Genomic DNA, 22,835 nt, shown 5'->3' with positions numbered 1-22,835 from the left:
AAGAATTTTGAAGTCCCTTAGACTAAGGGTGGTTGGAAAATGGGGAGGATAGAAGTACTGTGAGCCAAGTATTGAAGGGGCAGTAGATAAAGTCCTAAGGGTCAGTAAATAAACAGCTATCAGAATATGGATTGGGTGATAAATTTGGACTGTATGAAGCTCAAAGGAGGAGAGGTTGCTGAATGATGATGTAACGTGGGAGAGTCTGGAAACAGCAGTGGGGAGCAAAGATTACTTCAGCTCCATCACCATGACAAATGAGTCAGGGAATATTTGCGAAAGTGCAGCTAACACTGCACCACTGAGGGGATGGCCAAGGGATGAAGGAAAACTGAGTTCAAATTCTGGCTCTGCCTCTTACTCTGTGGTCCCTTGGTCATGTAAAGTCTCTGAGCTTCAGTCTCCTTCTCTGTAGAATGGGAGAGGTGGAATAGATTGTCTCTTTGGTCACTTGAAACCCAAAAATTCTGGTTTAGAAATTTGTTTCACAAGATAGTAGGATTTGGAGTTAGGAAGGATGTTAGATATCATGGGATCCATGCACCTAATTTCATAGATGAAGGAACTGAGTTTCAGAGAAATAGAGTGTTCTGCCAGTCAAGGCTGCACAGGTATTAGTCAAGAAAGATCGAATCCGAATCCAATTCTCTTATTCTAAATCCAATTTTCCACCTGTAAAACATATTACAAGTCTTTGATTCCCATTTAACTTAAGTATGGTATTTCAGAAATCCCTAGAATCCAGTCTCATAATAGTCAAGTTACTCACTCTTCATTTAATGGTATTTTACTTTTTTCCAATTACATGTAAAGATAGTTTTCAACATTCCCTTTTATAAGATTTTGAGTTCCAGATATGTTTCTCCCCCGAACCTCTCCCCAAGACGGCATGCAATTTGATATAGGCTACACATGTACAATCATATTAACCATATTTCCGTATTAGTCCTGTTATCAAAGAATAATCAGAACAAAAGGGAAAAACCACGAGAAAGAAAAAAAGAGAAAACAAAAATTCAATCTGAATTCACATCCCATAGTTCTTTCTCTGGATGTGGATAGTACTTACCATCATGAAGTTTTTGGAATTTTCTTAGATCATTGTATTGCTTAGAAAAGCTAAGCACAATGTTGCAGTTATTATGTGCAATGTTTTCCTGGTTCTGCTCATTTCACTCAGCATCCATTCATGTAAGACTTTCCAGGTTTTTCTGAAATTCACCTGCTAATAGTCATGTTTCTATCGAAGACAGTGGAAGAACAGGGCTCCCTTTTAGGGAATACTATAATCTCTAGAAAACTCTAAACTCACATTTTACCCAACAACTTCAAGCTCCTCTTCTATCAAACTTGTGTTTGCATGCATGCATGTGTGTGTATGTATGTATTTGCATGCTAGTAAAACATGCTACACAAACTGATTTAATTTTCATCTTTCCTCCCTGCCTCTGTTCTCCTCTTGCAAAGTAGCCAAAACAGAGAACTATCCAAAATAAGGGACCTAATGCAAGGAAAAGTGTCAAAGAGGGAGACAATTTTCAAACTCATTACTCCCTCTCCAAGTTAAACATTAACTGTGTTCATCTCTCATCGCTCTTTACTTACCTGGAAAAAATAATGGGCATTTGACTCCCATGACGTTAAGCAATCATATCCAGCAGACTAGCCCCTTGAAAAACCTTTATCCTCTGATTTATTTCAGGTCTTTGAAAGCTCACAGAATTTTGATGTCTTCTGAGCCAGCTGGTTCAGAACTGATGAGCAAGAAATGTACCTGAATGGGTGCATTTCTCTCTTCTCCTTATTTAAGAAGCAATTTTGTAACCACTGATATGATGCCACAATTTGGTTGTTATTTTTTGTTAATAACTCAAGTGTATTCACATGGCAACACTTCCTGGATTGTGACCTATTTCATATCACTGATAAATGAAGCAATACTATATATCTTTTTGAGATTCAAAATGAGGAAATGATAGCTTTTTTCTGGCTTCTTGGTAGGAACTCCTGGAAGCTCTGTGTCCTCCTTATAGTGGCACTGTTCTGCTTGGGACATAGCATGGCCTCTCCCATTCTCTCACCTGAGGAACTCACTTTATATTTCACTAAAAAAAGATAAAGCAAAAACAAAACAAAACAAAAATGAGATCATTCATAAATAGCATTGTAGCAAAGATTGGTCCCTCCCTACTTTTGATCCAAGCAGGCAAGACATGCAAATTTCTTGTGTTGGTGGTTGACCTTTTCTGAACCTTAAAAAAAACAACAACAACTTGTCAGCAGAAATAACTAACATAGAAATTTGTTTTGTTTGTTTATACATAATAATAAGGGGTTTTATTTTTTATTTTATTTTCTTCCCTTCTCAGTGGTTGAGGAAGGCCAGGGGAAAGAATATGGAACTGAAAATCAAACGAAGTTCGATTTAAAAAAAGAAAAAAACTTTTTGTGCTGATTTTTCAAATTGATACCAGATTCACTGATAAGAGGAACCATCACAACAGTCTTGGTGTAATGTGGCACTAAATTCCCAACCTTCCAGAAAGACTGAGTTTTGCATTCAAGGGCACAAAACTCTACCAGGAGAAAATAAGTAAAAGAAACTGTTCTCCAGTTAACTTGTTTTTATTCTCATTGCAAGTTATCTTATCTACTCTAAGAAAACCCCAAAAAACAAAACCCTCTTTTATAAAATTTCAGACCTGCACACTTCTTAAAAGTAGAAGTGTTAAGACATATGGTGGCTTTTTTCCTCTTTTTCTGCAGTTGAAGATAATTATCATGGGGTGTTGGTTACCAGTGGCCTTCCTGTCCTCTAAGATAAGGAGACAAGGAAGGGAGGGAAGGAAAATTTGCTTTCATTTGAAAAACTGAAATCATAATTCTGAGTAAGAATTCAAGCAGTGGGGGGCGGAGCCAAGATGGCAGAGTAGGAAGATGCACATACACATAGCTCTGAACCCACAGCCCATAGAACATCTGTTAAAAAGAAAGCCCGGCAAATTCTGGAGCAGAAGAGGCCACAGAATGGTGGAGCAGAAGAGATTTCTGTTCCAGAGAGCTCTGCAAACCCCTCGCAAAAGGTCTGTTGCGCTGCGGACGCGGAACAGAGCACAGCCCTGCCGTGGCCACACGGCGCAGAGAGGAGCAGATCTGAGTGGGCTTCAGGGACGGAATCTCCAGGAGCCCCGCAGGTCCCTCCACCCACAGGGGACAAGGGTCAGTGAGAGGGTCTCTTTGGCGGGTTCAGAGGGGAGTGGGGTGCCCCCAAAACTCAGACCCCCTCCGGAGGCAGCAGCAGAGGCAGGGGCGGACCAGGGCTCCCCAAGTAGGCAGGAGCCAGGATCCATTGTTGAAGGTCTCTGCATAAACCCCCTGAGGGAACTGAGCCTGTGAGGTGGCCCTGCTCCCACCTGAGCACCTAAACTTGATCTCACACTGAATAGCAGCCCTGCCCCCGCCGAAGCCCTGAGGCTGGGAAGCAGCATTTGAATCTCAGACCCCAAGTGCTGGCTGGGAGGATCTGGAGGCAAAGTGGGTGTGAAGAGAATATGCAGAAGTCAAGTCACTGGCTGGGAAAATGCCCAGAAAAGGGAAAAGAAATAAGACTATAGAAGGTTACTTTCTTGGTGAACAGGCATTTCCTCCCTTCCTTTCTGATGAGGAAGAACAATGCTTACCATCAGGGAAAGACACAGAAGTCAAGGCTTCTGTATCCCAGCCCACCCAATGGGCTCAGGCCATGGAAGAGCTCAAAAAGGATTTTGAAAATCAAGTTAGAGAGGTGGAGGAAAAGCTGGGAAGAGAAATGAGAGACATGCAGTCAAAGCATGAACAGCAGGTCAGCACCCTGGTAAAGGAGACCCAAAAAAATGCTGAAGAAAATAACACCTTGAAAAATAGGCTAACTCAATTGGCAAAAGAGGGTCAAAAAACCAATGAGGAGAAGAATGCTTTCAAAAGCAGAATTAGCCAAATGGAAAAGGAGGTTCAAAAGCTCACTGAAGAAAATAGTTCTTTCAAAATTAGAATGGAATAGATGGAGGCAAATGACTTTATGAGAAACCAAGAAATCACAAAACAAAACCAAAAGAATGAAAAAATAGAAGATAATGTGAAATATCTCATTGGAAAAACAACTGACCTTGAAAATAGATCCAGGAGAGACAATTTAAAAATTATGGGACTACCTGAAAGCCAAGATCAAAAAAAGAGCCTAGATATCATCTTTCATGAAATGATCAAGGAAAACTGCCCTGAGATTCTAGAACCAGAGGGCAAAATAAGTCTTCAAGGAATCCACAGAACACCACCTGAAAGACATCCAAAAAGAGAAACTCCTAGGAACACTGTGGCCAAATTCCAGAGTTCCCTGGTCAAGGAGAAAATATTGCAAGCAGCTAGAAAGAAACAATTGAAGCACTGTGGAAATACAATCAGGATAACACAAGATCTAGCAGCTTCTACATTAAGGGATCGAAGGGCATGGAATAGGATATTCCAGAAGTCAAAGGAACTAGGACTAAAACCAAGAATCACCTACCCAGCAAAACTGAGTATAATACTTCAGGGGAAAAATTGGTCTTTCAATGAAATAGAGGACTTTCAAGCATTCTTGATGAAAAGACCAGAGCTGAAAAGAAAATTTGACTTTCAAACACAAGAATGAAGAGAATCAAGAAAAGATAAACAGCAAAGAGAAGTCATAAGGGACTTACTAAAGTTGAACTGTTTACATTCCTACATGGAAAGACAATATTTGTAACTCTTGAAACTTTTCAGTATCTGGGTAGTTGGTGGGATTACATACACACACACACACACACACACACACACGCACACACACATAGAGACAGAGTGCACAGAGTGAATTGAAGAGGATGGGATCATATCTTTAAAAAATGAAATCAAGCAGTGAGAGAGCAATATATTGGGAGGAGAAAGGGAGAAATGGAGTGGGGCAAATTATCTCTCATAAAAGAGGCAAGCAAAAGACTTATTAGTGGAGGGATAAAGAGGGGAGGTGAGAGAAAAACATGAAGTTTACTCTCATCACATTCCACTAAAGGAAGGAATAAAATGCACACTCATTTTGGTATGAAAACCTATCTTACAATACAGGAAACTGGGAGATAAGGGGATAAGCAGGGTGGGGGGATGATGGAAGGGAGGGCATGGGGAGGAGGAAGCAATTTGAGGTCAACACTCATGGGGAGGGACAGGATCAAAAGAGAGAATAGAAGTAATGAGGGGGGCAGGATAGGATGGAGGGAAATATAGTTAGTCTTATACAACACGACCATTATGGAAGTCATTTGCAAAACTACACAGATTTGGCCTATATTGAATTGCCTGCCTTCCAAAGGGAAGGGGTGGGGAGGGAGGGAGGAAGAGAAGTTGGAACTCAAAGTTTTAGGAACAACTGTCGAGTACTGTTCTTGCCACTAGGAGATAAGAAATACAGGTAAAGGGGTATAGAAAGTTATCTGGCCCTACAGGACAAAAGAGAAGGTGGAGACAAGGGCAGAGAGGGATGATAGAAGAGAGAGCATGTTGGTCATAGGGGCAATTAAAATGCTCGGTGTTTGGGGGGGGAGGGGAAAAAAGGGGAGAAAATTTGGGAGGGGACAAAAGGGGAGAAAATTTGGAACCCAAAATTTTGTGAAAATGAATGTTAAAAGTTAAATAAAGAAAGAGAAAAAAAAGAATTCAAGCAGTGACATTTTTGAAAATACATGCATGCATCAGCCTAAGTTCTATGTTACTGTTGTGACAGGGGTAAACTTGGATTGAAGGGCCTTTTTCTTATCATCATGTTTGTTGAACAAAGTTATCCCCTCTCCTCACTGCTAATGAGTGAGAGCATGAGAATGTGAATTAGAAAATGTAATGATAAAATTATGAGAAAAATAAGAAAATGAGAAATGAGAAAATGAGAAAAAATAAACCCCTATAACTTCCTGGTTTTTGGAAAGAGTTGTTTCTTTGCTTTTTATTAACTCAATGTTTATCTAAAGCACTAGGAAAGGAAAGTAACTGGTGTCTTCTGTTGTCTACAAATGTGTTTTACTAACAATTACTAAAAGTTGATTACCTGCTAAGTGTTTTATCAATGAATTTCTTGAAATTCCTCTTGTACCCGTATATGCTTTATTATTCATGTGACTTTTGTTAGAAAAATGTTGTTTTAATAAAAGATTGTGGGATGACCCTGTGAAGTAGGTAGCCAAAGCACTGTTATCCTGGCCTTCTATTTTAATTTTTAATTTCTAATTGATTCTTGTCAACTAGATACTGATCTCTGCTGTTTCCATAATGCTAAAGGACCCAAAATGCTGTTCTGATCCATGTCCTCTCAGTTTGGTGCTCAGGTAAATTCTAATCTGTTATCCTAGTTACAGTCTTGCACATGAACTATAATTCTTTCAAAGTAAGATCAATTACCATGGGCATTTAGGGTTGTGAATAAACAGCTTTTAAAACCTTAAAGTGATAGGGAAAGGTGAGTTGTTATATAGTTTATGGAGTGCCTGCCTTCACATATATAATCCCATTTAGTCCTCATGATGACCCTGTGAAGTAGGTAAACAAAGCACTTATTCCCACTTTGTGGTTGAGAAAACCAAGGTTCAAACACCAGAAGTAACTTGTCCAAGTTCACATAGCTAAAAAGTGGTATTTGAAACTGGAGTCTTTCTGATTGCAAATCTCATGGAATGTCATCTCCCTACCATGTGACTCATTCAATATTAGATGACAATGAAATTAAGTTGATTTGGATCACATGCTTCCAGTTCTGTGGATGCCATAAGGAAAGCAGAAGAAAAGTGGTTTAACCTATACACAGTGTCTTGTGTTATGTCATCACATCAGAAGGAGAAAAGCATTAGCTGTTACACATTGTAACTGAAAATGAAGATGTTAAGATGAGGTAACAAATGAGCCAATTCACAATCCTCCTGGTTTCAGAAAGAGCTACAAAAGAAAGGGAGCGACTAGGTTAAGAGGCTTCTAGGAAAGTTTCTGCTTTTATCCCACCCTCTCTCAACCTCTCTATGCCAGTGATGGTCAAGACGTGGCCGCTAAAGAACAGATCCCCCTCCCCAACCTCAGTTGCACTTTCTTGTTACCTTAACTCTGCCCCAGTCTGTCTTCTTCTGGATCTGAACACCTCTTCCCTTGAATCCTCTGAAATATATGCTCCATAGCATCCATTTCATGGTATTTTATATTATTATATTATATTGGTTTTATATTTTAATTTATGGTATTGTGCTGTATTATATTTATAGTCAAGCTTACAACAACTCTTACTCATTCTATCTTTTGGCACTTGCTGAGACTTGACTTCCCTCCAAATGGCACTGCTCCCCTGGCCACCCTTGCTAGTAGCCATACTTTCTCATACTCCGCATTCCCTGTTCCCTGTGGGCAACTGGAATATTCTTTTCTCCCTATTTCCTCTTCCAAATTCTACCACCATCATTCAGTCACTTCTTCTCTTTGAGGGTTATACAATCCAACACTATCTCATAATCTGGGTCTTGGTGACTGCTAGCTATCAACTCTTAGTATATTTTCTTTCCTTTCTCAATGACTTTAGTACCCCAACTGTTACACCCCTGTGCAACCCAACACCTGCCCACATACCAGATGGCATCAATATAACTGCTGATCTAGCCATAAACACACTAACTTCCTGATTCCTTAATCTACTCAAATCCCACAAAGTATCCTTCCATTCCTCCTCAGTTAGGTACAAAGATGGCTATGCCCTTCATCCTGCTACCATTCATAGTTGCTTCATTTTCATCTTCCAGAATCCCCAAGTTCCATAATCCTAATATGTAACCCTCCTATCTCGACTTACTCTTTACTGCTTCTAAATGTACTCTTCATTCTCACCACAACCCTCTTCCCCTCAGTACTTTCTCAGACAATCACCCCCACAATAATTATATATACTCTCTCTACTTTCAAAGTCTGACCTCTTGGTGAAATAGGTGAACTCCTCACAAATTCACACTTTTGAATCCCTTGCCGCTTCTCCTCTTGCCAATCATACCTTGCTAAATTCCAGACCTGGATTCCTCCCACCATCCACTTCTTTTATTCCTACTCATTTGCTCCTAAATGGAGCTGGAGAAAGTCACAAAACCATAAGTCAATTGAGTCTGTACTGGATCAAGGCAATCCTAGTCTTCAACAATCTATTATGTTCACTACAGTGACTATTCCAAGCATTAGCTTCTCTCCTCAAGCCTCTCATAATGCTGCCTCTCCCAGCCTCTCATCTGTTGAACTCACTTTATACTTCACTAAAAAAAAAGAGGCTGTTCACTAAGTGATTCTTCTTAACTCCTTTCTCTCCACATAAACCTCTGACCCTGGACATCATTCTTTATCTCCTCCTTCAGTCTAGCTTCATATAAAGACATTGCCCTTTTCCCTAGCAAGGTCAACCCCACTCTACCCAACCCTTAAAAAAGAGCTCTGTTGGTCTTACCATCTCCCTCAGCTTTTGTGCCATATTTCTCCTCTACATCTCAGTGAAACTCCTTGAAAATGTGATGTATAACTGCTTTAATTTGTTTCACTTTCTCCTAAATGCTCTCCAGTCTAAAGTCTAACCTTATCATTCAACTGAAACTGTACACTACATGTTACCAATTACTTTTTAATTGTCAATTTGAAAAGCTTCCCCTTGACCTCACCCCCCTGACTTCTCTGCAGCATTAGACACTGACCATCTCACATTACTTACACTAGGCAAAACATGCATAAGTATGTCTGTACATGCAGACAGGCATGCATACACAAAACCTTCTCCTTCATTGGAATGTTGTGCTTCTCTTCATGTAGCCTAGGATTGCATTTGCTACCTCTCTACCTCCCTTCCAAGTAATTTCTTAGAAAGATTCCCTTAGACAAAATATGGCCCTTTGAGTCTATTTAAGTATTTAACCTCCCAAATACATTGCTGAATATTTTAATTTCATATTTTTTGGTTCCAGATGTATATTTTTATTGGTATTTCCTAGAGTGGAAATTTCATCTCCCAAAGGAGATTTTAACTAATTGGTAGTTTATATTATATATATATATATATATATGTATAATTTATTTTTTGGTTCTGAACATTCACTTCCACAAGAATTTGAATTCCAAAATTTTTCCCCATCTTCTCCCACTCCCACCCAAGCATGCGCCCCATCCACCCTTTCCTGCAGTCTGAATTGCCTTCTACTACCCCACTTCCTTCTTCCATCACCCTCCTCTCTATTTTTCTGTATGGCAAAATAGATTTCTATATCCCATTGCCTGTATAGTCTATTTTCCAGTTGCATGCTAAAACAATTTTTATCATTCATTATTAAAGCTTTGAGTTCCATATTCTCTCCCTTCTTCCCTCCCCACCCACGCTCATTGAGAACACAAGCAGTTCATTATAGGTCATACAGGTGTAACAATTCAAAATACTTCCATAATAGTTATGTTGTGAAATATTAACCACATTTCCCTCTGTCCGATCCTGCCCTGCATTTATTCCATTCTCTCCCTTGACCTTTCCTCCCACAATAATATTTGCTTCCAATTATACCTTTGCTCATTTGCTATCTCTTCTATCATCTTCCCTCTCCTGTTCCCTTCCCCCTTGCCTTCCTGTAGGGTAAAATAGATTTCCATATCCAATTGAGTGTGTGTTATCCTCTACTTAAGCCAGATCTCACGAGAATAAGGCTCAAACATTTCCCATCATGTCCCATTTCTTTCCCTCCACTACAAAAGCTCCTTCTTGCCTCTTTTATGTATGATGATTTGCTACATTCTTCCTCTTCCTTCTTATTCCCAGCACACTCCATTCAACTGTAAATTTTATTTTTTAAGTATTCTCCCCTCATATTTTGCTCATCGTTTGTCCTCTGTCTATGTATGTGTATATATATGTATACACCCACATACACCCATGTACATAAACATATCTATGCATACGTAATATACACATACATACATACCAATGCACACCTACCTATATGTGTGTGTGTGTGTGTGTGTGTGTGTGTGTGTGTGTGTCTATATATATATATATATATATATATATATATATATATATATATATATATATATATATATATATATATATATATATATATATATACATATACAGCCTTCCAGACTGTCTTGGCCTGGAGATCTGTTTCACTCTGTCATTTTGTGCCTTCTGCTGCTCTCAAATTTGTTCAGAGTAATTTTTTAATAGATATTTTATGGGCCAAGGGGGAGGAAGGGGAGAGCTAGAGCTTGTCTGTCCCTCTACTCTGCCATCTTGCCTCTGCACAGGTAGTTTATGTTCTTAAAGTATTACCTGGGATCATAAAGTGTTAAAGTGATTTTCCTAAAATGTAGGTCTCATCATGTCACTCTATCTCCCATTTAATAGTCTGCAGTAGCTCTCTATTGCCTTTGGAATAAAGTATAAAACTTTTGGTTAGCCTTCAAAGCCTTTTGTGTCCTGTCATACTCATATATATATATATATATATATATATATATATATATATATATATATATATATATATATATATATATATATATATATATATATATATATATATACATATACACATATATATATACATATTTCAACTACCTCAACACTGAAAAAGGTCTCATGACTTGCAAATAACATCTTTTCTTGTAGGGATACAAACAGTTCAACTTTATTGAGTTCCTTAAGGCTTCTCTTTGCTGTTTACTTTTTCCTGTTTCCCTTGATTCTTGTATTTGAAAGTCAAATTTTCTACTCAGCTCTGGTCTTTTCAACAAGAATGCTTGAAAGTCCTCAATTTCATTGAAATTCTACTTTCCTCCCTGAAGTATTATACTCATTTTTGCTGAGTAGGTGATTATTGGTTTTAATCCTATCTTCTTTGACCTCTGGAGTATCATATTCCAAGTCCTTCAGTCTCTTAGTGTAGAAGCTGCTAAATCTTGTGATATCCTGTTGTATTTCAACAATACTTGAATTGTTTCTTTCTGGTTGCTCCTTGACCTGGGAACTCTGGAATTTGTCTACAATATTCCTAAGAGTTTTCCTTTTGGGATCTCTTTCAGGAGGTGATCAGTTAATTCTTTCCATTTCTATTTTCCCCTTTGGTTCTAGAATATCAGGGAAATTTTCCTTGATAATTTCTTGGATGATGTCTAGGCTCTTTTTTTATCATGGTTTTCAGGTAGACCAATAATTTTTAAATTATCTGTCCTGGATCTATTTTCCAGGTCTGTTGTTTTTTCATTGAGATATTTTACATTGTCTTCTATTTTTTCATTCTTTTGCTTTGTTTTATAATTTCTTGGTTTCTCATAAAGTCATTATCTTCCATTTGCTCCCTTCTAATTTTTAAAGAGCTATTTTCTTCAGTAAACTTTTGAACTTTCTTTTTCATTTAGTCAATTCTGCTTTGCAAAGCATTCTTCTCCTCATTGACTTTTTGGATCTCTTATGCCAATTGGGTTAGTCTATTTTTAAAGGTGTTATTTTTTTTCAGTATTTTTGGGGTCCCCTTTAGCAAACTGTTAACTTGTTTTTTCATGATTTTTTTGCATCACTCTCATTTCTCTTCCCAATTTTTCCTCCACCTCTCTTACTTGATTTTCAAAATCCTTTCTGAGCTCATCCATGGCCTGAGGCCACTGCATATTTATTTTGGATGTTTGGGATGCAGAAGCCTTGACTTTTATGTCTTCCTCTTATGGTAAGTTTTGTTCTTCCTCATCTGAAAGGATAGAAGAAAAAGCCTTTTCACCAAGAAAGCAAAATTCTACAGTCTTATTTCCTCCCCCCCCCCCCATTTTGGGCATTTTCCCAGTCAAGTTACTTGATTTTTGTGTCCTTTGTCAAGTGTAGGGTATACTACCCCAGGCTTCAGAACTTTTGTGCAGGGTTCTGGTTTGTGAGAAACCACAAGCACTCTTTTCTGCCCTGGAGCTATGAGTAGGATTCCCTCTCCATGGCTGCCACCAGTTCTACCATGCCAATGCTGCTCCTCTCCCCACCACCATCACTAAGGACTGAGACTGAGATCAGCTGCTCGATTCCCCCAGAGGGTTCCAAAAGTGGACGCTGCTGCCACAGTGGCTACCACAGCTCTGGAGCCAGGGCTGGGGCCAGACTTCTCTCCCTTCTCACCCATGTGAAAGAGCTTTCTTACTGACCTTTGAAGCTGTGTTTGGGATTTGTCGGTTGAGAAATCTGGAAACCGCAGCAGCTGCTTGTGAATCTGCACCCTGAAGCTGGCTCCAGTTCTGTCTGTGCCACACAACCCACTCTGGGCTGGGCTCCATTCTGAGCCTGATGAGATAAAACCTAAACCTTTCCTGTTGGCCTTCCAGACTGTCTTGGCCTGGAGATCTGTTTCACTCTGTCATTTTGTGCCTTCTGCTGCTCTCAAATTTGTTCAGAGTAATTTTTTAACAGATATTTTATGGGCCAAGGGGGAGGGAGGGGAGAGCTAGAGCATGTCTGTCCCTCTACTTTGCCATCTTGGCTCTGCACAGGTAGTTTATGTTCTTAAAGTATTACCTGGGATCATAAAGTGTTGAAGTGATTTTCCTAAAATGTAGGTCTCATCATGTCACTCTATCTCCCATTTAATAGTCTGCAGTAGCTCCCTATTGCCTTTGGAATAAAGTATAAAACTTTTGGTTAGCCCTCAAAGCCTTTTGTGTCCTGTCATACTCCCCAAACTTTCCAAACTTCTTACACCTTATTCTTGGACCTGAACCCTTCAATCCAGTCTCCTTGGTTTTCCTGGAACAAGACATTCCCACCTCTCAAATCCAGGCCTCCATACCTGGCATGTTCTGTCTCCTCATCTGCCTCTTGGTTTCTCTGGTTTCTTTCAAGTCCCAGCTAAAATCCTACTGCATACCATTAGTTCTTCCTGGTGCCTCCTAATTCTAGTCCCTTTTCTCTGCTGATGATCTCCAATTTATACTTTTTATAGCTTGCTTGTATGTAGTTGTTTGCATGTTGTCTCTCCCATTAGATTGTGAGCTTCCTGAGAACAGGATCTGTCTTTTGCCTTCCTTTATATTTTAAGCACTTAGCACAGCGCCTGGCACACAGTAGGCACTTAATTGATGAATTGATTTGCCCAAGGGTTAAACAAACAATATACGTCAGAAGGAAGAGTCAAATGTGGACTTTCTGATCCCCGTGGATCCTGTTTTTCCTAATTTTACAAGCAACTTCAAAGTCCTGCACATGACCTTTGATCAGCTTTGCCCCAGTGGACATTAATGCCTAGATTATCACAGTACTTATCTTGTTCCATTCTTGCCATATACTCAATGGAAAAAGGATGATGCTTAGACATTCTCAGTTAGTACCCTTCTTACTCATTAAAATTTTACTTTTTATTTATTTGCTTTGTATATTTTTTGGCAGTTAGAGAAGGAAACGGCAAACTACTCCAGTATCTTTGCCAAGAAAACTCCAAATGGGGTCACAAAGAGTCAAACATGATCAATCAATCATGCAACAACAATCACAAAAGCTGTCAAAGGGTGGTGGAAAGAGTATTATTGTGTTTGAAGTCAGGAAGCTTCATCTTCATGAGTTCAAATCCATCCTCAGACACTTCAGTAATGTGACCCTGGACAAATCACTTAACCCTGTTTGTCTCAGTTTTCTCATTTGTAAAATGTACTGGTGAAAGAAATGGCAAACCACTCCAATATTTCTGCGAAGAAAACCCCAGATGTGGTCTTGAAGAGTCAGAAATGACTTCACAACATTCGATGTGAACATGTGGTGCTCTCCTTCCCCACCCTATCCCAATCCTGCTCCCCCATCTTTTGTGACAGTCTCCACAGAGTAATTCTAGGAGCCTCTTGCTTTCTCACTCTGGGGTAGTGTCTTTCCCTCAGTTTAGAGTACATTTTGCCCTTCTGCCAAAGTGGTTCACTGAAATGTGGTCACTGTACATGGTACAGCTTCTTGGAGCCACACCTAAGAGTTGGGTGAATTGGGTGGAAGCCAAAGGTAGAAAGCAGACCTGGAAAGTGCTCAGCAATCCTTACATCAGAGGTACTACATGTTCCTAAAGATATTCTTCACCTTGGGTTTAGGTTAAGGGACAGTTGGGCATTGCAAATATAAAATGAACCAAATAAACCAGGTACTTGTAAAATTCTAGTCACATGTGGATGTTCCTCCAATTGATTTAGCTGCAACCATAAGTATAAAAAAGTGCAATTCTGATTCTTTTTTTCTTATATTCATTTTATTTATTTTTAATGTTCTATAATCACTACCATAGAACTTAGATTTTTTTCCCTCTACCTACCTCCTACCACCCCCCTCCCTCTCCAAGACGACATACAATTCTATATAGGATCTACACATACATTCCTATTGAATACATTTTCACTATAGTCATGCTGTGTAGAAGAATTACAATGAATGGGAGAAATCATACAACAAACCAAAACATAACACACACACACACACACACACACACACACACACACACACACACAATGATCTGCTGCATTCTGTGCCTGAATTCTATAGAGCTTTCTCTAAATGTGGAAGACATTTTGCCTTAGAAGATCATTGGGAATTTTTTTTTTATGTCCTTGCATTGCTATGAAGATCCAAGTCTATCAGAAAAAATTCTCTCACACTGTGGTCATTGCTTTGCACAAAGTTCTCTGGTTCTGCTCCTTTTGCTCAGCATCAGATCATATAAATCTTTCCAGGCCTCTCTGAAGTCTTCTTGTTCATCATTTCTTATGGCGCAATAGTATTCCATTACATTCATATACCATAATTTATTCAGCCATTCCCCAATTGATGGGCATCCCCTTGATTTCTAGTTCTTGGCCACTACAAAAAGTGCTGCTATAAATATTTTTGTACATGTGGGACCCTTTCCCATTTTTAGGATCTCTTAGGGATAGAGTTCTAGAAGCGATATTGCTGGGTCAAAGGGTATGCACATTTTTGCAGCCCTTTGGGCATAGTTCCAAACCACTCTCCAGAATGGTTGGATCAGCTCACAGCTCCACCAACAATGAATTAGTGTTCCAACTCTCCCACATCCTCTCCAACATTTATCATTTTCCTGTTCTCTCATGTTTGCCAATCTGATAGGTGTGATGTGGTGCCTCAGAGTTGTTTTGATTTGCATCTCTCTAATCAAAAGTGATTTAGAGCATTTTTTCATATAATTATAGATATCTTTAATTTCTTCCTCTGAAAATTGCCTGTTCATATCCTTTGACCATTTATCAATTGGGGAAAGACTTATATTGTTGTATATTTGACCCTGTTCTCTATATATTCTAAATAAGGCCTGTATCCCGAGATTAGCTGTAAAAATTCTTTCCCACTACATCCCTCCAAATTTTGGTTGCATTGGGTTTGGTTGTGCAAAAACTTTTCAGTTTAATGTAATAGAAAGTATCCATCTTGCACTTCATAATTCTTTCTGTCTCTTCTTTAGTAAAAAATTCTTCTCATCTCCATAAATCTGATAAATACACTATTCCTTGCTCCTCCAGTTTGTCCATGGTATCAATCTTTATACCTAGATCGTCTACCCATTTGGACTTTATTCTTGTGTATGGTGTCAGGCATGGGTCTATCCCTAGTTTCCACCACACTGTTATCCAGTTTTCCCAGCAATTTTTGTCGAACAGTGAGTTCTTATCCCAGAAGCTGGGGTCCTTGGGTTTATCAAACAGGAGATTGATATATTCATTGACCTCTGTGTCTTGAGTACCTAGCCTATTCCACTTCTCTATCCTTCTGTTTTTTAGTCAGTACCAAGTGGTTTTGATAATTGCTGCTTTATAATACAATTTGAGGTCTGGTAGCGGTAGGCCACCTTCCCAAGCATTTCTTTTCATTAGTCCCTTTGATATTCTGGACCTTTTGTTCCTCCAGATGAATTTTGATATTATTTTATTCAATTCTAGAAAATAGTTATCTGATAGTTTAATTGGTAAGGCACTAAATAAGTAAATTAATTTAGGTAGAATTGTCATTTTTTTATATTGGCTCGGCTTACACATGAGCAACTGATGTTTTTCCACTTACTTAGATGTGACTTTATTTGTGCAAAAAGTGTCTTGTAATTGTGTTCATATAGTCCCTGGGTTTGTTTTGGCAGGTAAACTCCCAAATATTTTATAGTGTTTACCCTAGCTTTAAATGGGATTTCTCTTTCTATCTTTTGCTGTTGAACTTTGTTACTAATATATAAGAATGCGGAAGATTTGTGCACATTTATTGTGTAACCTGCAACTTTGCCAAAGTTGTTTATTATTTCAAGTAGTTTTTTACTTGAATCTCTGGGATTCTCTAAGTATGTCATATCATCTGCAAAGAGTGATAACTTATTTTCTTCTTTGCCTCTTCTTATTCCTTCAATTTCTTTATCTTGTCTAATTGCTACAGCTAACATTACTAGTACCATATTGAATAATAGTGGTAATAATGGGCATCTTTGTTTCATCCCTGATCTTATTGGAAATGCGTGTAGCTTATCTCCATTGCATATAATGCTTGCTGAAGGTTTTAGGTAGATACTGCTCATTATTTTATGGAAAGTTCCCTTTATTTCTATGTTCTCTAGCGTTTTTAATAGGAATGGGTATTTTGTATTTTGTCAAAAGCTTTTTCTGCATCTATTGAGATAATCATGTGGTTACTGTTAGTTTTGCTGTGGATATGATCGCTAATGCTAATAGTTTTCCTAATATTGAACCAGCCCTGCATTCCTGGTATGAATCTTACCTGATCATAATGTATTATTCTCATAATAAGATGTTTTATTCATTTTGCTAAAATCTTGTTTAAAATTTTTGCATCTATTGATCTATAATTTTCTTTCTCTGTTTTGTCTCTTCCTGGTTTAAGTATCAAAATCATATTTGTATCATAGAAAGAATTTGAGAGGACTCCTTCCCCAATCTTCAAAAATAGTCTACATAGTGTTGGAATAAACTGTTCTTTAAATGTTTGATAGAATTCACTTGTAAATCTATCTGGCCTTGGAGATTTTCTCCTAGGGAGTTCATTGTTGACTTGTTCAATTTGTTGTTCTGAGATGGGGTTGTTTAAGTGTTCAACTTCCTCTTCTTTCAATCTGGGCAATTTTTATTTTATAAAATACTCATCCATCTCATTTAGATTGTCGAGTTTATGGGCATAAAGTTGGGCAAAGTAATTTCTAATTATTGTTTTAATTTCCTCCTCATTGGAGGTAAGTACATCCCTTTCATTTTTGATATTAGTAATTTGATTTTCTTCTTTCTTTTTTTAATCAAATTGACCAAAGGTTTATCAATTTTATTAGTTTTTTCATAAAACCAACTATTGGTTTTGTTTATTAATTCAGTAGTTTTCTTAATTTCAATTTTATTAATCTTTCCTTTGGTTTTCAATATTTCTAATTTAGTATTTATTTGGGGATTTCCAATTTGTTCTTTTTCTAGCTTTTTCAGCTGCATGCCCAAGTCATTGATCTCCTCTTTCTCTATTTTATTTATGTAGCCATTCAAAGATATAAAACTTCCCCTAAGAACTGTTTTTGCAGTATCCCATAAGATTTGGTAGGTTGTCTCATTATTGTCATTCTCTTGAATGAAGTTGTTGATTGTTTCTGTGATTTCTTGTTTAACCCACTCCTTCTTTAGGATTAGATTATTTAGTTTCCAACTGATTTTTGGTTTATCTTTCCATGGTCTTTTATTATATATAATTTTTATTGCATTATGATCTGAGAAGGATGCATTGACTATCTCTGCCTTTCTACACTGGATTGTGAGGTTTTTATGTCCTAGTACATGGTCAGTTTTTGTGTATCTGCCATGTACTGCTGAGAACAAGGTATATTCCTTTCTATTCCCATTCAGTTTTCTCCAGAAATCTATCATATGTACCTTATCCAGAGTTTTATTTATCTCCTTAACCTCTTCCTTGTTTATTTTGAGGTTAGATTTATGAAGTTCAGAGAGGGGGAGGTTGGGGTCTCCCACTAGTATAGTTTTGCAGTCTAATTCTTCCTTCAGCTCTCCCAACCTCTCCTCTAAGGATCTGGATGTTATACCACTTGGAGCATATATGTTTAGTAATGATAATGCTTCATTGTCTATGGTGCCTTTTAGCAGGATATAGTTTCCTTCCTTATCTCTTTCAATTACATCTATTTCTGCTTTTGCCTTGTCTGAGATTAGGATCGCTACCCCTGCTTTTCTTACATCAGCTGAAGCACAATATATTCTGCTCCAACCTTTGACCTTCACCCTGTGTGTATCCCCTCATTTCAAATGTGTTTCTTGTAAACAACATATTGTTGGATTATGACTTTTAATCCATTCTGCTATCCGTCTCCGTTTTATGGGAGAGTTCATTCTTTTCACATTCACTGTTATGATTATAATCTGTGTATTTCCCTCCATCCTCTTTCCCACCATTAGTGTTTTTAGATCTCCCACCTCCCTTCCCCTCCTCAGTAGTTTTCACTTTTCACCACCACCTCCTGCAGCCTTCCCTTCCTTCTTTTATCCCCCCTCCCTTTTACTCCCCTTTACCCTTATTACTTCTTCCCTTCCTTTTAGCTTCCTCTCCCCTTTTTTCCTCCTTCGCCTCCTACTATCTATAGAGCTAGTTAGAATTATATAATTAAGTTTATTGTTACCTCCTTTGCAATTCTGATTCTTCACGTTTGTTGTGAATATATGGAATATTTCCGAGTGAGTTTCAAATTTTTATTTATGACTGAGTTACTCATATCTTGGAGAAAAATCTGTCATTTCAAAGTCACATCCTCACTTGTTTTCAATGTTTTTGCTTCTTTCCTTTCACTTTTTAATCCCATTGTTGAAAAAGTTGGAAAAAACAGTCAAGATTTGGAAGGAAAAAAAATGATGCTACCTCTGCCTGAAAGGCTATACTGCCCATGCCATCAACAGACCTGGGGGATCAGAAGAAAATTGACTGTCATCCTAGGCACTTCAGGAAGAAGTTCCTTTTCGTGTATGTTTAGAGAACTGGGAACTTGTTTCAGAAATATGCTTCATGCAGTTAATTTTGTGTATAGGATTTCTTTTAGAACCATAAATGTCTATGTCATGTTCTCAGTGATGTGGACACTTTCCACTATATGCATATTAGACCAGCAATTATCTGTTGCACATGCAGTTCATAAGTCTTTCCCTGGTCATCTCCCAATTTCCCCAGTGGAGGGGGCAGGAGAGAGCAAGATAAATGGGTAACTACTCCTTCTAGTGGATGCACTAGGTCAAAGGAAGGAGAACTGGGGGAAAGACTGTCTGATTTTAACGATTCACCAAACTAACTCCCCAGAGAGTTGTCAAGGAGGTTATCTAGATATTTAAATGGATGGGGCCTACAAAATCAGAAATGGACTATCTCTTCCCTTCCTTTTTCTGTGTAAATAATTCTTTTAAAAAAATTTATTCTTAGTTTTCAACATTTATTTGCACATAATTTTGAATTTCAGTCTTCATTTTCCCCCTAACCCCACACTAAGAGAGCATATATTCTGATTACCCTGTCCTCCAATCTGCCCTCCCTTCTAATACATACTCCCTCAATATCCCCTTCCCTTCAATTTTCTGTGGTACAAGATAGATTTCTGTACCCCATTGTCTATATATCTTATTTCCTAGTTGTATATAAAAACAATCTTTAAATATTCATATTTAAAGCTTTGAGTTCAACATTCTCTCCCTTCCATCCTCCCCATCCAACCTCATTGAGAAGGCAAGGAATTTGATATCGATTATACATAGTAGTCATGCAAAATGTATCCGTAACATGTTGTTAAAGACTAACTATATTTTCTCCTATCCTGTCCCACCCTTCATTTATTCTGTTCTCTCCTTTGACATGTTCCTCTACCGAATCTTCCATCCCTTCTATTATCCCCCCTCTCTTATCCCCTTCCTCCTGCTTTCCTGTAGGGTAAGATAAACTTCCATACACAATTGAATGTGTATGTTATTCCCTCCTGAAGCCACATCTGATGAGAGGAAGACTCACTTATTTCTTCTTATCTTCCCTTTCTTGCTTTCCACTGTAAAAACTCTTTCATGCCTCTTTCATGTGAGATGTTTTACTACATTGTGCCTCTCCCTTTCTCCTAGTTCATTCTTCTCAACACTTAATTTTGTTTTTTAGATATCATTCCTTCCTATTCAGCTCATCTTGTGTGCCCTCCCTCTCTCTGTCTATATATATGTGTGTGTGTGTGTGTGTGTGTGTGTGTGTGTTTGTGTGTGTGTATGTATTCACATATACATACACACATATATTCCCTTAATACTGAGAAAGGTCTCATGGGTTACAAATATCCTTCCATGTAGTAATATAAACAGTTCATCTTTAATGAGTGCATTATGATTTCTTTTTCCTGTTTACCTTTTTATGCTTTTCTTGATTTTTGTATTTGAAAAGCAAATTTTCTATTCAGCTCTAGTCTTTTCAGCAAGATTGTTTGGAAGTCCTCTATTTCATTGAACTTTCATTTTTTCCACTGAAGTATTACACTAAGTTTTGCTGGGTAGGTGATTCTTGGTTTTAATCCTGTCTCCTTTGATCTCTGGAATATCATATTCCAAGCCCTTTGATTTCTTAGTGTAGAAGCTACTAAATCTTGTATTACCCTGATTGTATTTCCACAATACTTGAATTGTTTCTGGAAGCATGCAATATTTTCTCCTTAACCTGGGAACTCTGGAATTTGGCTACAATATTCCTAAGAGTTTTCCTTTTGGGATCTCTTTCAGGAGGTGATCACTGGATTCTTTCCATTTCTATTTTACCCTTTGATTCTAGAATATCAGGGCAGTTTTCCTTGATAATTTCTTGAAAGATAATGTCCAGTCTCTTTTCTTAATCATGGCTTTTAGGCTGTCCAATAATTTTAAAATTATTTATCCTGGATCCATTTTCTAGGTCAGTTGTTTTTCCAGTGAAATACTTCACATTGTCTTCTATAGTTTCATTGTTTGGTTTTGTCTTACAATTTCTTGACTTCTCATAAAGTCATTAGCTTCCATTTGCTCCATTCTAATTTTTAGGGAATTATTTTCTTCAGTGAGCTTTTGGACCTCTTTTTTCCATTTGATCTATTCTTTAAGGCATTCTTCTCCTTGTTGGCTTTTTGTACCTCTTTTACCATTTGGGTTACTCTAATTTGAAAGCTATTACCTTTTTCAACATTTTTTTCATCTCCTTTAGGAAGTGGCTTCTTCTGGAGCTCTTGGCCTACAGATGGTGGGGGAATTGAGCCACTGATCTGGATCTCAGTCCTGAGTGGCAGTTCTGGGGTGAAGAGGAGTGCTGGCATGACAGAACTGGTTGCAGCTCTGGAGAGGGAATCCTACTGGCAGTGCCAGGCAAAAAAAGAGTGTTTGTGGTTGCTTACAGATAAGAGTACAGGCCATGAGAGGAGTAATCACCTCTACCTTGATTATGATACTTTGGAGGAAGTGAAAACATACAAATCCCTAAAGATATCTCAGAGAACAGCTGCACAAAAGTTCTGAAGGCTGAGATAGTATATCCTCCACTCGACAAAGGGCTCAAAAATCAAGCAACTGATTGGAAAAAGGACCAAAAAGGGAATAAAGAAGACTATAGAAGGTTATTTTCTTGGTGAAAAGGTTTTTTCTTCCATCCTTTCAGATGAAGAAGATCAAAGCATACAACCAGAGGGAGATAGAAAGGTCAAGGTTTCTACATCCAAAGCCTCCAAAAACATACAAAATGGTTTCAGGCCATGAAAAAGATTTTGAAAACAAAATAAGAGAGGTGGAGGAAAAATTGGGAAGAAAAAGGAAAGTGATGCAAGAAAATCATGAAAAACAAGTCAACAGCTTGCTAAAGGAGACCCAAAAAGTGCTGAGGAAAATGACACCTTTAAAAATAGACTAACCCAAATGGCAAAAGATATTCCAAAAGACATTGAGAAGAATACTTTAAAAAAAATACTTTAAAAAGCAGAATTGGTCAAATGTAAAAAGGGGTCCAAAAGCTCACTGAAGAAAATAATTCTTTAAAAATTAGAATGGAGTAGATAGAAGTTAATTGCTTTATGAGAAACCAAGAAATTATAAAACAAAATCAAAATAATGAAATATAGAAGACTGTGAAATGTCTCATTGGAGAGAGTCATTTTCAAGGTTTCCAGAGGACAAGAGTACTAGGGCAGTCTGGATAGGTGCCTCCCATCTCCACCATGAAGCAGATTTTGTCTATATTCTACATTCTCATCAGCCTCATCCTCCTGTCTGCGTCCTTCTACACAACTTGCTTTGCGGAAAGACACAACTCCTCAATGGTTCCTTCTCTGGTGTCAGACTCGGCATTCATAGGACAGTGATCTAATGTAAACTTCTTCTCTAAGGCTGCCCAGTGCTGTAAGCATGAAATGGATGAAGATGATTGGATTGCAGCACCTATTGGCTGGAGTCTCTGGTTTCTTACACTCATTTTGCTCTGTGTTGGTAAACTCTGAAAGATAATACCTGATGAATCCAAGTACACACAAGCATAAAATTTGGGACTCCATGGACAAGACTAGCAAACTCCACCAGTTTCCTACATGAAAAGAAGATAATAGTCTTGAAATAAGATTCAACTTCCAGTTTCAACAATGGTAACAGTACTTTCACACCTAGTTTCAAAAGGTTACTATTTAGTCCTGATAGTTTTCTTCTCTCTATAGCTTGATATCAGATTTATTTCCATAAACGTTTGCTGAATTGAATCAACGGGAAAAATTTATGAACAA

General features: G+C 38.0%; 1 protein-coding gene across 1 annotated transcript in view; it reads right to left on the bottom strand.

Annotated features, from left to right (window-relative positions):
- LOC140498700 (adhesion G protein-coupled receptor E3-like) overlaps positions 1-12,345 on the bottom strand; it is a 73,999-nt gene extending 61,654 nt beyond the window's left edge. Inside the window, exon 1 of the mRNA XM_072599567.1 lies at positions 12,217-12,345. Within this exon, the coding sequence (XP_072455668.1) occupies positions 12,217-12,345 (129 nt within the window). The remainder of the gene's footprint in view (positions 1-12,216) is intronic.
- Between the last annotated feature and the right edge of the window lie 10,490 nt (positions 12,346-22,835).

The sequence above is a fragment of the Notamacropus eugenii genome, chromosome 4 (assembly GCF_028372415.1).
Source record: "Notamacropus eugenii isolate mMacEug1 chromosome 4, mMacEug1.pri_v2, whole genome shotgun sequence".
In the NCBI taxonomy this organism is placed as follows: Eukaryota; Metazoa; Chordata; class Mammalia; order Diprotodontia; family Macropodidae; genus Notamacropus; species Notamacropus eugenii.
The sequence above is the reverse complement of the archived record's forward strand: the minus strand, read 5'-3'. Positions and strand labels throughout refer to the sequence as shown.